We start from the raw sequence: 16,157 nt of genomic DNA on the forward strand, positions 1-16,157 counted from the left end.
AAAGTAGAGGTAATAGTTAAAGTATAGAACAAACACACGGTTTGTCTGAGATACAAGGCAGTCAGTGTGGATTGCGGTAGATGATCAGGGATCATCTACATTGATAAATAAATATATTGTGTTACGGTGGATCCTTTGCATTGCGTACACGTGTCGCTAACAAAGACTAGCGTACGCAATCCAAAAGGTAGACGCACGCAGCGTACATTACGCAACGTAGCGTCTGGTTACGCCCACGTAGCTCAAGTTGTGATAAAGTGGATTTTAGCGCAAAGCGATAATTAGCGCAAAAGCGATAAGTAACGCACAGCGGTAGATAACGCGACGCGGTAAATAACGCAAATCTGTTTTTAGAAAATCTGAAATTTAGTTTAACAGATCCTGCTCCTAATTGGTAACACTTTTGGCCTGAAGACAATTTCTGCGCAGAAATAGATATAGAAACAAAGTGTACATGTGTTGAGTGAGTGTGTTTTGTATACAAAAGTTTATATAACTTTAAGGTGGAACCAAAAGGAAAGTCGGGTACTCGTTAAGGAACATACGTGTAAGTGACATATACGGTGGCCAGGGAGGCATCTCTGGTTAAATAATATTTGAGCATTAGACTATAGCGGACCATAAGGTAACAAGACCAGGAGGTCATAAGGAACAAGACCAGGAGGTCGTAAGGTAAAAGGTCCGCTATAAAAGTCCAGTGGCACAACGCCTGGGGTGTTGGTGCAGAACCCATATAGGCCATACAAGCTCTGGTTGAAGGAATCGCAGCCGGAAACATCGATTCCATTGATCTTTCAGTACATGACAAGTAGTGCTCGTGTACTGAACGATTGGACCACACGTAATTGTGTGCAGTAGTTAGTAATCTGACCTAAATACCATTAGAGTAAAGTGGTCACAAACGCTATTTGTACATTCTGACGTGATTTGTGTAATTTTTTATTTTTGGAAGGGAAGTTCGCTGGTCACTCAGGAACTATCTAACAACCCCAACTTTACTGGAAAGAGTAAGTGTCCTGCGGGTAACCCTCATATGTTCCAGTAAACTAAAGGTTCACAGGGGCCCTGGGTTGGGTACCACAGCTCTGGTTTACAGTGATTGCGGCACAGGCCAACGTGGGCGAGAAGTAAGTGGGGTACTTGATAAACCACCACCGCCGGCCTGCCCAAGGACATCTTGGTTTGTTTGTAAGGGTTCGCTGAAAACCTTGAGATAAAAGATCCAAGGAGGAATAAGCAACGCCTACAGATTATGGGGGCCATTTGTTCCGGTAGGGGGCGATCAACCCAGGTTCAGGTTGATTCGGAGGACCGACCAATTGGGTCGGCAAGATACATTATGTGTGAAAAATACGGTAGTCACACAGAGGTTTTATGTGATGAATGGCAAAGAATGACTGTACAAGACAGGGACAAGTTCCCAAGAATAGGTAGCTTCAGTCCAGAGGTGTTACAAAATTTAAGGAGGAGGATATGTCTCGTAAAATCAGCAAAGAGACGAATTCAGCATCATGATTATTTACAGTTATGGCACCAGGAAGGTGAGATACAAAGAGGTTTGGCTCTGGCGGCGGGATCTGGGGCAGTCAGGAAGTTGATTGCCACAGCTCCTCCTCCACCATACATTGCAGGAGAGAAGTTGATTGCGGAGAGAAACGCACTGGGTTGTAAAACACAAACTCTTAGTAACCCTGTAAATGTTAATGATGTTAACCAAATAACTCATGCAAGTATTAACCCGTGCAAGATGTACCCTGTTTTGAACCTTCCTCAGGAGTGTGATCAAGAAGACGATTCAGCAACAATTTCAGCTCTCTCTCTTGCAGCCACCATAGCAGAGACCACAGTAGGCACAGCGACACCCACGAGATTAGTGAAAGCCCCTAGCGGAGGGATAGGTGAGGTCGTGTCAACGGGTAAGTACGGCACCATGCACTACACTGAAACAATTGTACCACAACAAGCTGTAGAATCTACACAGGAAGAGGCTGTTAGAATTGCTCCTGTAAGGGTAATAGCAGTTCCCAATGGAAAAACAGATGTGTCTGGAGCCACTCCCATAAGGAACATTGCCATGTATACTCCATTTTCCAGAATGGAATTAAGAACAATAGTGTCCGAATTTCCTGACCCCAGGAAGGACTTAGTTGCTAGCCAAAAATACATCAGGGATTTAGGTAACACGGTAGAACCCAACAACAAGGATTGGCAGATACTGCTAAGAGCTTGTTTACCTTCCAATGTTGATGCAACTCAGTTTTTAGCTGATTGTGCATTGGATAAAGATGTACCGCTTACAGACGTGTACAACAAGGATAATGTAAAAAGGATAAATTTACAGCTAAAGGAGTATTTCCCTGCCGTTGTTAAATGGAATAAAATATTTTCCATTAAGCAAAAGGAGTCCGAAACGGCAACAGAATATTTTCACCGGGCACTATTAGAAATGGCAAAGTACACTGGTATAGAAGACATAAAGACCAACCCAAACCATCGAGATGTAGCAGTATCTGTACTGATGGATGGTTTGAAAGAAACATTAAAAGCTAGGGTACAGACCACGCAGCCATGTTGGCGAGGTCTGTCAGTGTCCACCTTGAGAGAGGCTGCTATTGATCACGACAGAAATATCACTAGGCACAGGGAGTCGCAAAGTGATAAGTTGATGTCCGTAAGTATACAGGCGCTGACCACAAGGCAGCCTGCGTATGTACCACCGAATCCTGTGGGTAAGGCAAGTGTAATAACATGTTTTTCTTGTAACAAACCAGGACATTTTGCACGAGACTGTAGAGTAAGAAATGTACAAAGATCTTTTCAACCCCCTAGACAACAACACCACACACGACATTGGGAGCAGGGTCCACAGAGGCGGAGTTTTGAGCCACATACAGGGGAAACAAAAAGATATCCCCCAAACAGAGATTGGCATGCCTCTGGTAGTTCCCAGCTAACTCCCTCACAAGTAGTTGCTGCCAGCGGGATTCAGGGAGGTCAGCATACCCAATAGGGGTGTGGCCATACCTGTAATCTGCAACCAGTTAAATTGATTGCCAGTCTTGGAAGCGAACCAGAGATTGCAATCAATGTAGCCGGTAAAACTTTAAACTTTCTTGTAGACACAGGGGCGGCCAAGTCAGTGATCAATTCGACAGTGGGCATGAGAACCACTGGTAGGACAGTTCCAGCCATAGGAGTAACAGGAGTAGTCCAGCACTACCCTGTTAGCAAACCAGCCGAGATTACAATAGGGCCTTTGCATACCAAGCATTCCTTCTTGCTGGCTGCATCGGCACCGACCAATCTCCTGGGAAGAGACTTACTATGTAAAATGGGTTGCGTCATTTATTGTACTCCTGAAGGTGTATTCTTGGACATCCCTGAGAATCACGCTCAGGAAGTACGAGACATGTTAGACTCCCCATCAAAATTAATGTCACATTCCATTATGACAAATAGGAATCCATCCCAAGTAGAAGAGATGACATCTCAGATACCAGAGTCACTTTGGACAAAAGATGGACAGGACACTGGATTAATGGCAAACGTAGCTCCAGTAGTAGTACAAGTAAAAGATGGTAGGATAGCTCCAAAAATCCCACAGTATCCTCTGAAGCCAGAGGTGGAGTTAGGAGTTTTCCCGGTAATAGAGCGCTTGCTACAACAGGGCATTCTAGTAAGAACGTCCAGCACAGCAAATAGTCCCATCTTCCCTGTTAAAAAGAGTGGGGGGAGGGGTTACAGGCTAGTGCAGGATCTAAGGGGGATTAACAAAATAGTTGAGAGTCAGTTCCCCGTAGTGCCTAATCCAGCTGTCATCCTAATGCAAATTCCTCCCACTGCCAAATTTTTCACTGTTATTGACCTCTGCTCCGCTTTCTTTTCGGTACCTCTGCACCCTGACAGCCAATATTTGTTTGCATTCACATACAGAGGAGTCCAATACACGTGGACTCGGTTACCCCAAGGTTTCATAGATAGTCCAAGTATATTTTCTCAGGCTTTGCATGATTGTTTACAGTCTTTCCAACCGGAAAGTGGATCAGTGTTGATACAGTACGTGGATGATCTACTACTGTGTTCTGATTCATTGGAGGCATCCCTGAAGGATACGAAACAGCTCCTGTTTCATCTTTCAGACACAGGTCACAAGGTCTCCAAAGACAAGTTGCAATTATGCCAAGCTAAGGTAAAATACTTGGGACACTGTCTAACACAAGGACTGAGACACCTGACCGCTGATAGAATCCAAGCCATTAGAGACATGACACTGCCACAAACCCAGCAACAGATAAGGACGTTTTTAGGAATGTGTGGGTATTGCCGTAATTGGATCCCAGGGTTTTCCATATTGGCGCTACCTTTGCAGGAAATGGTCTCTTCAAACAAACCTGATCGGATTTCGCATACAGACGAATCTGAAACAGCATTTGAGAGACTCAAACAGTGCCTAACGCAGGCACCAGCACTAGGTATGCCAGACTATGGGAAACCCTTTGAACTATACGGAACAGAAAGTGCTGGGTGCGCAGCAGGTGTACTAACACAAAAACACGGTGATGCCAGCAGGCCAATTGCATACTACAGCGCTCAGCTAGACACGGTAGCGCGATCCCTCCCCACATGCTTGCGTAGCGTTGCGGCGATAGCATTGCTAGTGACGAAAAGCGAAGATGTCGTACTAGGCCACAACCTCACAATCCATACACCGCATGCGGTATCTGCCTTATTGAATTCTGCCCAAACCAGACACGTCTCATCAGCCAGGTTTACGAGATGGGAATTAGCACTAATGGCCCCCGTAAACATCACCATAAGGAGATGCAGTGCATTAAACCCTGCAACATTTCTCCCAGGTGTGCCTGGACAGGCACAAAGGGTGGGAGGTGAGAGTGATGGGGAAGGAGGATTTAATGCAAAGGAAGATACACATGATTGTATGGAATATTTGACCCAAAATTTTACCGCAAGGCCTGACATCAGTGACAATCCACTAGAAGATGCAGAACTCACGTTCTACACGGACGGTAGTTGTCACAGACAGTCAGACTCGGGAGACTTGTGTACTGGATACGCAGTCGTAGATGACCAAGACACCATAGAAGCGGAACCGCTAGGCCCACCTCACTCAGCCCAGGTTGCTGAACTGGTCGCCCTAACCAGAGCATGTGAATTGGCTAAGGGTAAGTCTGCCAATATCTACACCGATTCTAGATACGCGTTCGGGGTAGTCCATGATTTCGGAGCCCTATGGCGGCTCAGAAATTTCATGACGGCAGCTGGCACACCGATAGCGCATGCAGCGTATATAAAAAGGCTTCTAACAGCGATACAGGAACCCGACAGAGTGGCTGTTATCAAATGTAAAGCACATACATATAGTCAAGACCCAGTATCCCTTGGTAACAGCCGAGCAGACGAAGCTGCAAAGCTTGCAGCTGCTACCCCCATACGGACAGACACCACACAACTGATGGTATTTAATACCATCAACACACAAAAGTTGTGTGAAATGCAGAATTTGTGTTCCACTCAGGAGAAGGCAGTCTGGAAGGCAAAGGGATATGGCCAGGAGTCCTCAGGGCTCTGGACGGATGGACATGGTAAACCAGTGGCCCCCAGGGCATACCTTCCGTGTCTGGCTGAAGCAGCTCACGGGCTGACTCATCTAGGCAAGGAGGGGATGTGCAAATTGGTAAGAGCATACTGGTGCGCCCCAGGATTCTCCTCTCATGCTAGTAAAAGAGCAATGTCATGCCTTACCTGTCTGAGAAAGAATATTGGAAAAGCAATACCAACAGAACCATCCCATATCCCACCTGCCGGCGGCCCTTTCCAAGTAATACAAATTGACTTCATTCAATTACCCCCATGTAGAAATTTGAAATATGTACTTGTTTGTATAGATGTTTTCTCAAATTGGGTCGAAGCTTTTCCAACAGCTACAAATACCGCTATGTTTACAGCTAAGAAAATTGTGCAGGAATTTGTATGTAGATATGGTATCCCTAGAATCATTGAAAGTGATAGGGGTACCCATTTTACAGGTGATGTCTTTCAAGGAATGTGTAAGTTGATGGGAATTGACAGTAAGCTGCACACTCCGTACCGTCCACAGGCGAGCGCGAAGGTCGAAAGAGTGAACAGCACTATTAAAAATAAATTGAGTAAAGTAATGGCAGAGACAGGATTGACGTGGCCAGAAGCTTTACCCATTGTTTTGTATAGCATCAGAACCACTCCCAAGTCCCCTCTTAATCTGTCCCCTTTTGAAATCTTGTTTGGTCGACAACCGCATGTCATGATTAACCCTCAGGATGATTTGAAATGTAACAATGAAGTAACTGTAAAGTACTTGATTAACATGAGTAAACAGTTGAGGAATCAAAATGATAATCTGAAGTTGGTGATTCCTGATTTACCAGATAGTAATTGTCATGACATTGAACCTGGGGATTATGTAATGATACGAAATTTTCTACGCTCAGGTTGTCTTATTGATAGATGGGAAGGACCATACCAGGTCTTATTGACTAGCACCACAGCATTGAAGGTTGCTGAGAGAGAGACTTGGGTCCATTCATCCCACTGCAAGAAGGTTGCTGATCCAGAGAAGTCCCGTGATAAGGAACAGACGGTAGAGGTTGTATCACTAGAGTGTCTGTTCCAGGAGGACTGAGGCGGCACCTGAGCCTTGAAGACCGAAAGCAGCTGTCGACTCCCCTCTCCCTTTTATTGTTTTCTCCACTTCCCATCCCCTCTCCTTTAAAATTTCTTTTTCCCCCTTCTCATTCTTCTCTATTTCCTCCTCAAAGATGGACTTGCCCCAAGAGACTGTGGTCCGGATTTTGATGTTAACCATGATGTTGACCAGAGCAGTCTGTTCCGGCGAGAGTACCATAGAGGTCGAAAGAGGTTCTGGAATGGGTTCCGATTATGATGATGGAGGCGTAGTTTTCCAAGATCAACCAAGCCAACAAGCAAAGGCGAGTATCAGAAAACGATCCGATAGAAGAAATTGTGATGGATTGTTAGCTGAAGAAAATTGTATCTGTAGGCTCTGTGATAATCTGGTTGAAGATGGATGCATAAAGAAATGCCAATCTAGTTTTAATATCCATATAGACCGGCATCCATTGAGTGACTATCACTCCTTAGTGGGTAACGTGTTAAACCAAACAGATTGTTGGGTATGCTCTCAAGTACCTCAGGGTCACAGTAAATCAGGGCTAGTACCATTTCCTTTAACGTTAGGGGAGGTACTTGAGCTAAGTGGTGGGAGACCGGTGGACCGGAGGTTTAACATCTCCAGCCCTCCTAGTTTAAAGCTCCACCAATACCATGTGGATAGGTCCCTCTTATGTTTTAACATCTCCAATCCTAGAAAACCGGGAAATTGGGAAGTGTCATGGAGCAACCAAACCATGACCTTTTCACACAGAGCAGATAGAATGCCTACAGATACAGAGCTCGTACGCCACATAGCCAGTAGAGGAAAATCATTCCGGTATCGATATACCTTAGGAAATAGGATTACTAGAGTTGGAGAGGTATCACCAGGATACTGTGCACATATCGTACAAACTGATACGTGCATTAGACAGATGGAAGAATTAGGGTCAGGAGATTTCACCTGGAAGGTTTGTAACATGGTCATGTCCTTCTCCGTCCCTTATGTTCTCCCCGATGATGCATATTTCATATGCGGGAGAAAGGCGTACAAGTGGCTTGCCCCAAACTCTGAAGGATTGTGTTATATTGGAAAAGTATTGCCTGAAGTAATGACTGTTACACATGACAAAATGAAGGACATACACCGTGGTGCCCAAACTCCTTATACTCACACTCACTACGAGCACCTTGTTAAAAGACAACTGTCAGAAAGGTTAGAGCATCCGGCCTCTGATCTTATCCATGAATCCACCGGGATTCAGGTTCTGGTAGCGTTAGATTTCACTCGCACCGCTCGAGGTGTGATGAATTATAGATACATTTCCGCACTCGCCAATTTGTTAGATAATATCACTGAAATGTATGATGACACGTTTAGATACACTGGAAGAGAACTCCAAGCTTACAAAACAGAACTAGTTCAGCATAGGATGGTTCTTAATTATCTTACAGCAGTAACAGGCGGATATTGTGTTACATTGGCAACACAGTACGGCATAAAGTGTTGCACGTATATCACAAATAGCACCGAGGATCCGGTAGAGGTCATAGACCAAAAGATGGACGATATTCTGCAATTAAAGTGGGAATTTCGTCGAAAACACAATCTCACCCTTGCTGCTGTAGGTAATGAGCTGACTGGTTGGGTGTCATGGTTGAACCCGCGAAATTGGTTCTCCGGTTTAGGAGACTGGGCTCAAGGAGTCATAATGGATGTTGGAAAGTTTCTCCTGTGTATCTTAGGTGTTGTTATATCTATTGGATTGATATTTAGATGCGGGCAGGCTTTGATGAGGTGCAAACAAAGTACAAAAGTGATGAGCTTGAGGAGTGAGGAAACTGTAATTAACCTGGATTTGATTTATGACCCAATGCTAGAAACCATGACGTAATGATGTAATGAGTATACGGTCCGCCTTTCACCCATTTCTATGTTTCCCTCCGAGGTACAAAGACCCACGTAGACGAAGGATTTGATGAGCCAAGGGGCCGACAACGGAAAGATGGAAAGAAGAAGAGCAGGCGACCTGATAAACAAGATTTTGATGGACAATGCCATGGGTACCCCAGTTTCCCTAGGAACTTTAAAACCACGCTAGCCCAACATTTTTTTTGTAAATCCATGGACGTTGTATGCTTTACTCACGATTTATGAGCAAAAGCACAAAGAAGAAGACTCCAATCAACCGACACCAATCAAGACCTCAATCGACGAACGTACATTACCCTGACATAGAATATCATTGCATTTTTCGTAAGTGTTCTTTATCTTCATCTCTGCAACCCTCAGGCAATAACACACATAGTCGATAGGGAATACAGGCACAGATAGCAGCAACCACATACCCCCCCCCCAATTCATGTATCATCAACTAAAATGTGCATCCCCATTTTGTTACAACCACAGCCGAAATGAGCTCGGTAGAGTTTGACAGCCCATCCACAGACCTGTACCACAGGATAAGAAGGAATTCAAATGTATACTTCGCAATACCTCGAAGCTTGATTTACCACACGTACGGCACGATGATACATGACCCTCCAAACATGGACTCATACACACATGCTTCTGCTTTCTCACTAGGTCATACCCTCTTCACACCTTCTCCTCTCTCCTCCCCTACCCAACCATGGAAATCAATTAACCCCTGACTTACATTTTTCTCCTTAAATATTTTGTGGCAGTTATTATTGACTGCCAAAGGGTGGACTGTCAAAGTCAGAAAAATGTCTTAGTGCACACTGCCATATTTGCACCGCACACTGGTCCGTGCTGCGCATGCGTACGCTCTCCCGTGGAAGCGCATACCCGCAATAGCGTGCACTCGCACGCGCAGTATGCGCATTTACGGTAGAGTTTATGTGATCGTAGCGTGCGACTCATTCGTTACAAAAGTTCACAATTAATGTAGTTTATAGATCATGTTCCCCTCAATAGTTTCTGTAAGTTTGGTTTAGATAGAATGTCCCTGAGCGGAGGAATCCCTCTTTGTATTGCACGAAGGGTCTAACAGGAGTCATACAGCAGTGTTTGATACCCATCGGAAGAGTATTTAATTAGCAATATTCCGGTGTTGGTTTGGAGCGTATTAATCGCTCGTGCGAATAGTTATGGACATAAGAAGTTTATGTCCATTTCTATGATTTGCACATACTCAGGTATGCGGCGGGAAACCCAGTTCCCCACCCACCTGAGCTGTTGGAAATCAGCACAGCCCACCTGTATGAATCAACCTATGACCTTTGGTTACAGTACAGGGCCGAATTCCTGTGTCCAATAAACTGTAGGATTGTAGGGACTAGGAGATTGCATTGTGTGTGGGGCATAAATAGGCAGACCGACCACATCCAGCTCTCACTCTCTCATCAACGGTTATCTGCTGATAATCGGGAGCTGGATATCGAGGCGCTGGCGATCATACCCTTTGTGCGTAAGTTCTCTCCGTAATCATTGTCTTTCTGTGAGCCAATATCTCTCTTTCTCTCTCTATCTCTCCTCTCCTCTTTTTCTCTTAAATACTTCGTAGTATTATTGTATTGTATTGTGTTAGACCAGGATAGCATTGTAGTTTATCCCTTAGTTAGGTGTTTGGTTAGGAAGTCTTTGTTATATTGTAGTGTATCATTTGTACTGTGTTACTCTTTTACAAGTATACTAGATATAATACAGATTATAGGCTTTGGAACCCTAAACCAGTATCAGTGTATTTACTATAGTGTTAAGTGTTCACTTGAGCGTCGGTGACGCTCAAACAGCTTTGTAGATAGTCAGGTTACACAAGGTTGCATTTACACCCTGTACTCACATTAAGGTATTCTGTGTGTTTCATCGGTATAAGGTTTAATATCAAGGTATAGTGTTGTGAGCGTCTGCACCGCTAGTGACCTCCTCGTGGTCTCTAGCGTATGCTACGTTACAGCGAATCTTTCCCCTAGACATAACCAATAACGTGTCCTGTGATCACTGGGCCGTGAGCGAACGTGACGCTTGAGCGTCTCGCCTACGGCTGAGCGATCGTTACGCAAATAGCGTATCATTACGGTATTTCTTAAGTAAGCAGCGTACAGTGTTCTTAGCTTCATAAGGGTTATTTATACGACAAAGGAATTTAGCATTGTCAAGGTTATAAAAAATGCCTGAAAGGGCAGAGTCTAAAGTTGTGGTGATGGTGTTTTTATTTATTTATTTAAATTTTGTTATTTATTTAAATTATTATTATTTTTTTATTATTATTATTATTATTATTATTATTATTATTATTATTGTTTTATTTATTAATTCATTAATTATTATTATTATTATCATTATTTTTTTTTTTTTTTGGGGGGGGGGATTACTGTTTTGCCCCGGGTGACAGGAATCCTAGTTTCAGGCCTGGTGAGAATCACCATCCAGTAACACATAGTATATCTGTCCCAACTCAGCTGCAACAATTTCTCCCTTCAATTTCTGTGCTACATACACAGTGTTTAGCATAATTAATAGAGAAACTATGGTTTCCCCTTGTGGCAATTCCACCCTGACATTTGGATGACTGCCCCCTCATTCAAACAGCAGACTACCTCTTGAAGATCTTTATAACATATAACAGCGGTGGCTGGTTTATAACTCTCATTACTGTATAAACAGATACAGATAAAGGACAAAAACTATCACATTTCATAGGCTGACATCATTTTCTAAACTTATCAATCATGGCTCGACAGTGATCGGCTTTTACGGGCCATGAAAGATACTCAGTTCGACGGCGTTTGGAACTAACAAACTGAGCGGGGCTTTTACAATTAACATAAAAACCGATAAACACTTTCTTTAAAATTGTCATATCCACTTTTTATCTCCTTGATCCCACTCTGACACCATTAATATTCCCTTCCCGCTTGAACCGGAGTTAAAGGAAGCAGGCAAAACAGTATATGCATTTAAATATGCATAATAATAATAATAATAATAATACTTAGCAAAAGATTTGTTCAAGTGGTTGTGGTACCCAGGGCCTCATCCTCACTTCCAGGCTGGATATTATGATATAGTAAATTCCTCCTCCCCAAGTCAAGTGATTAATTGTTTCATATTTGGCTCTGCTTTTGTTTCAAATCATGGGATAGTTGCATTCCCTGTAGTTGGCTATGATTTTGGCTGCCTTTTGTTTGCCAGTATACTTGTTACTGTTGTCAATAAAATATAAATGATTACCTTTTTCATCCTACTGTATACAAAATAACCATATGTATGTCCAATTATACAGGAGCTCCAAAATGTATTCTGTGTGTTACTGTATTTTTATGGTTATGTTGTGAAAATCTAAAAAAATAATAATAATAAAATAATAATAATAATAATAATAATACATTAACATAAAGCTAATGTTAAATAATTTTAAAATCCCCAACAAATTTTAACATAAAAAATTAAACATGGCCAAATGGTAACATTTTTACAAACACTGATATATTGCTCAGAGAGTTTTAAAAAGTGAATATTATCTTTTTTTAATAAAAATTTTCTCGGATTTTAGATTGAAATCCCTGTGGTGGATCATGATGTGTGCAAAAATGTATACAAGACGATTGGTAAACTAATAACTGAAGATATGATTTGTGCTGGACTAAAAGAAGGTATGAATGAGTACAATGAATCTCTATTAACCAATTAAGTGATTATTTTTTTCATTTAAGACAAGAGAATATTTTTTCAAAACTTTAATATTTCATTGAAGAAAAATGCCTAGGGCTCCCACATCTGTGTCCAAATATCCCATTGTAACATCCCCCCCCCCCCCACTCCTTGTAGAAATAGATGTCCCAGTGGTATTACCCTCCCCCAATACACACCCACTGTGTTCATAGGTATTGATGAATAATTACCTCTCAGGTGGCAATAAACTTCCCATGTCAATACATCCTTCACAGTGCCAGTGACATTAAGTCCCTTTGTGGCATTAACCTCTCAACTCACCTGGTGGTCATAGCTCCCTCCAATTTAATACTCATTTGAAATGCTAGGGGAATAAAGAATGAAGGCACAGTCACATGAGTCAGAGAAGGCCCAGTCTCTTTCCACATCATCCCTCTTCAAAACAAAACTAACAGCATTGGCCCTCATTCCGAGTTGATCGCTCGCTGCCATTTTTCGCAGCATAGTGATTAGGCTTAAAACCGTCTCTTCTGCGCACACGTATGGGCTGCAGGGCGCATGCGCCAAGTACTTTCACACAAAACTAAGCAATTTTACACAGGGCTGAGCGACGCTTTTCAGTCACTCTGCTGATCGGTGAATGATTGACAGGAAGTGGGTGTTTCTGGGCGGAAACTGACCGTTTTCCGGGAGTGTGCTAAAAAAACGCAGGCGTGTCAGGCTAAAATGCAGGAGTGGCTGGGGAAACGGGGGAGTGGCTGGCCGAACGCAGGGCGTGTTTGTGACGTCCAACCAGGAACTAAACAGTATGCAGTGATCGCAATCTAGGAGTAGGTCTGGAGCTACTCAGAAACTGCAGGAAAAAAATTTCGCGCAATTCTGCTAATTTTTCGTTCGCAATTCTGCTAAGCGAAGATACACTCCCAGAGGGCGGCGGCTTAGCGTTTGCATTGCTGCTAAAAGCAGCTAGCGAGCGATCACCTCGGAATGAGGGCCTTTGTTCCCTTTTCACAGAGCAGTTCCCGACAAACAGAAAAAAATATTCTCACTTTGTTATTAAAGATTTTATTTAAAGTATTAATTTTCCTTTGAAAAATTGATTTAATAATATGCATTGATAATGCACAATAATAGCCCCTTCACTCTGTCTCCAACAATAAACTTTAAAGAACTCTAAAGCTCTATCACATCTGTGTAGAATAAGAGATACCCACTCTATGATGTGTACAGCAGATTGCATGGAGCCATTGACCAGTCACTGAACATATCATCATGTCCGGGGTCCATACCTGCCTATGGCAACTTAACAAAATAACTCTTTTCAAGAATGCTAATTTTTACAGAGTTCCAACATTATTTTGTCACCAACACTCCTCGTGTGATTTCCCCAATATTGTTATGGGATGCAAATATGATATCATATACTGTACAGCAGAGGTGGCCAAAAGGTAGTTCGCGATTAACAGAAAATAACTGTAAGGAGCCTGCTGCCGTTGCTTCTCTTCACAGTTCCCAGAGATGCAGTGCACAGGTGACATAATGACGTCACCCGCGATTATGGTGGCCAATCCCGGGATCGGGATCAGCTCCAATCCCGGGGATTGAGGGATCAGCATTGAGTGTCCACATGACGCTCAAACGCTGCCCGGCTTCCTGCTTCCGGGTCCCCAGCGCAGCAAGAGAGGTCACGCTGTGCTGTCAGCTGCTGGTGGGAGCCGCCAGCAGCGTTCACAGGATGTTCCCGTCCCGACCGCCCCCGGTATATGGTGAGTTACATGTGTAGGACGGGCGGGGCGGGGTGGGGTGAGAGGGCGGCCACCTAGATAAAAGCAAATCCCGGGTATCACGGTAATCCCGGGATTGGCCATTTTTAAATCCTGATACCCGGGATTGAAAAAATGGCCCGGGATTGGCTTCCCTACCCGCGATGTGAGGAGCCTGGGCGCTAATTGGATCCAGTTTGATCCAGCCAGCGGTGGTGATGACAAGAGAAGCAGCCAGCGGGAGGCCGTGCAGCATTATAGCGGGAGCCGTGACTGTGGGGAGAGGGTGGACTGAAGCTAGGAAGCATGACAACTTGTCAGGCAAGTTATGCAAAGGGGGGTTTCTTCACAAGGGGAGGGATGATCTGCAAAGGGGGAGATCTGTGCAGAGCGTGGTATCTTCCCAAAGGGGGGTTTCTTCACAAGGGGAGGGACGATCTGCAAAGGGTGGAGGATCTGCACAGAGTGGATTGTTATTCAGAGGGCTATTATGTAGGGGAATGGAAGGGGGGATCTGCACAGAGGGGGGTTATTTGATGTTGTCATTCTTAAAGCTATTTTTAAATGTGAGCGTTACTATTGGTGTTATTTGACGCCGGTAGATCACCAGTAAGTAAGTGAACAAAAAGTAGATCCCAGGTGCCAAAAGTCTGGTCACCCCTGCTGTATAGTATATTAGCTCTGCTTCAGAAAAAAGCATAGGACATGGAAGACGACTTATATGAATGAGATACTATAGGCTCCTGAATCTAAAATACAAAAACATAAGGTTCAAAGAGAATTACACATCTTGGCTTCTCCCAGAGGTGAATTTAAACTTTTGTTGACTGTTAGAGACTATGGGGTCTATTTACTAAGCCTTGGATGGAGATAGAGTCACTGGAGATAAAGTACCAGCCAATTACCTCCTGTCATTTTACAAACCCAGCCTGAGACATGGCAGTTAAGAGCCGACTGGCTGGTACTTTATCTCCATCCAAGGCTTAATAAATAGACCCTTAAGAGCAAAATCTTAACATGATATCCTACAGATGTAGCCACACTCATTATACCTGTGACATGGTCACATGGGCACACGTGCTGCACCTAGCTGCGGGTGTCACTTAGTACGCCTAGCTGTGACTAGGTATGCTGCCCATTCATTCCTATAGCTGTCTGCAACATAGTTGTGGGCACACAAGCTGCAACAGCTTTTCCTCCAATAAGACGCTTGGCAGGCAAAACTGAGCGTGGCCACATCTGTGGTTACCTTTTCAGGCAAGATAATGCATGTAACCACGCTAACTAAGAAATTCTATAATCTTTATATAAAGTACTAGGCATTACAATTCTGGTAATCACTTTCCTGTCTTCTGGAGTAACACAGCCACATTTTAATTACCTTGCCATAAAAAGAAGGGAGCTGGACTGCACACCCTATTGATAAAGATATTAAGAGGTGCTTTCATGCTGAGGCTAACAATACTATGTTGGAGGAAGAGAAAAGCTGATGCACACTACTAGCACTAAGAACACTGATAGTGTAAATTATTTAGATAAACCCTTAACATGGAGTATAAGTAAAGTTCCTAGCACACATTTGCGCAAATATGTGGGCCCATGCACTGCGACCAGGTGACTTAATATCACATGGTTCCCTAACATTTCTGATATTTTCAGTATCATTTCTAAATCTATCACATTATATAAATGTATCTAGGTTTTACCTTCAAATAGAGCCCTTATCAATGTGTGATCTGAAATGTAGGACCTCCGCTAATTAAAATATCTGAGGGTTTTCCTCCAACATATAATTACTTGCTATCACAGATGTTGGATAGGCAAAGCGTGTAACTCAAGCACAAGGAAAGAGCCTAAACTATGAAAACCAGTATATGTACAGTATTATGTTTTTTAATAATGTACTTGTCTATCATAAGACTACCTTGTACAAGACAAACCCCTTCTTGAGGTCAAGTTTTTAGTACTTCCTGGAGAGGGTTGAGACTGTATCACCCATACTATTCATACTGTAGGCCCATTTCACTATCAAACACAGACATTACAATTTATGCTAAAGTCCTTACAATGCATTTGAACATAGT

At 43.3% G+C, this 16,157-nt stretch overlaps 1 protein-coding gene across 1 annotated transcript in view; it reads left to right on the forward strand.

The window, feature by feature from the left end:
• Window positions 1–16,157, forward strand: part of MASP1 (MBL associated serine protease 1) — a 345,593-nt gene that overhangs the window by 317,213 nt on the left and 12,223 nt on the right. Inside the window, exon 15 of the mRNA XM_063916502.1 lies at window positions 12,192–12,291. Within this exon, the coding sequence (XP_063772572.1) occupies window positions 12,192–12,291 (100 nt within the window). The remainder of the gene's footprint in view (window positions 1–12,191; window positions 12,292–16,157) is intronic.

This window comes from Pseudophryne corroboree, chromosome 4 (genome assembly GCF_028390025.1).
Source record: "Pseudophryne corroboree isolate aPseCor3 chromosome 4, aPseCor3.hap2, whole genome shotgun sequence".
Classification (NCBI taxonomy): domain Eukaryota; kingdom Metazoa; phylum Chordata; class Amphibia; order Anura; family Myobatrachidae; genus Pseudophryne; species Pseudophryne corroboree.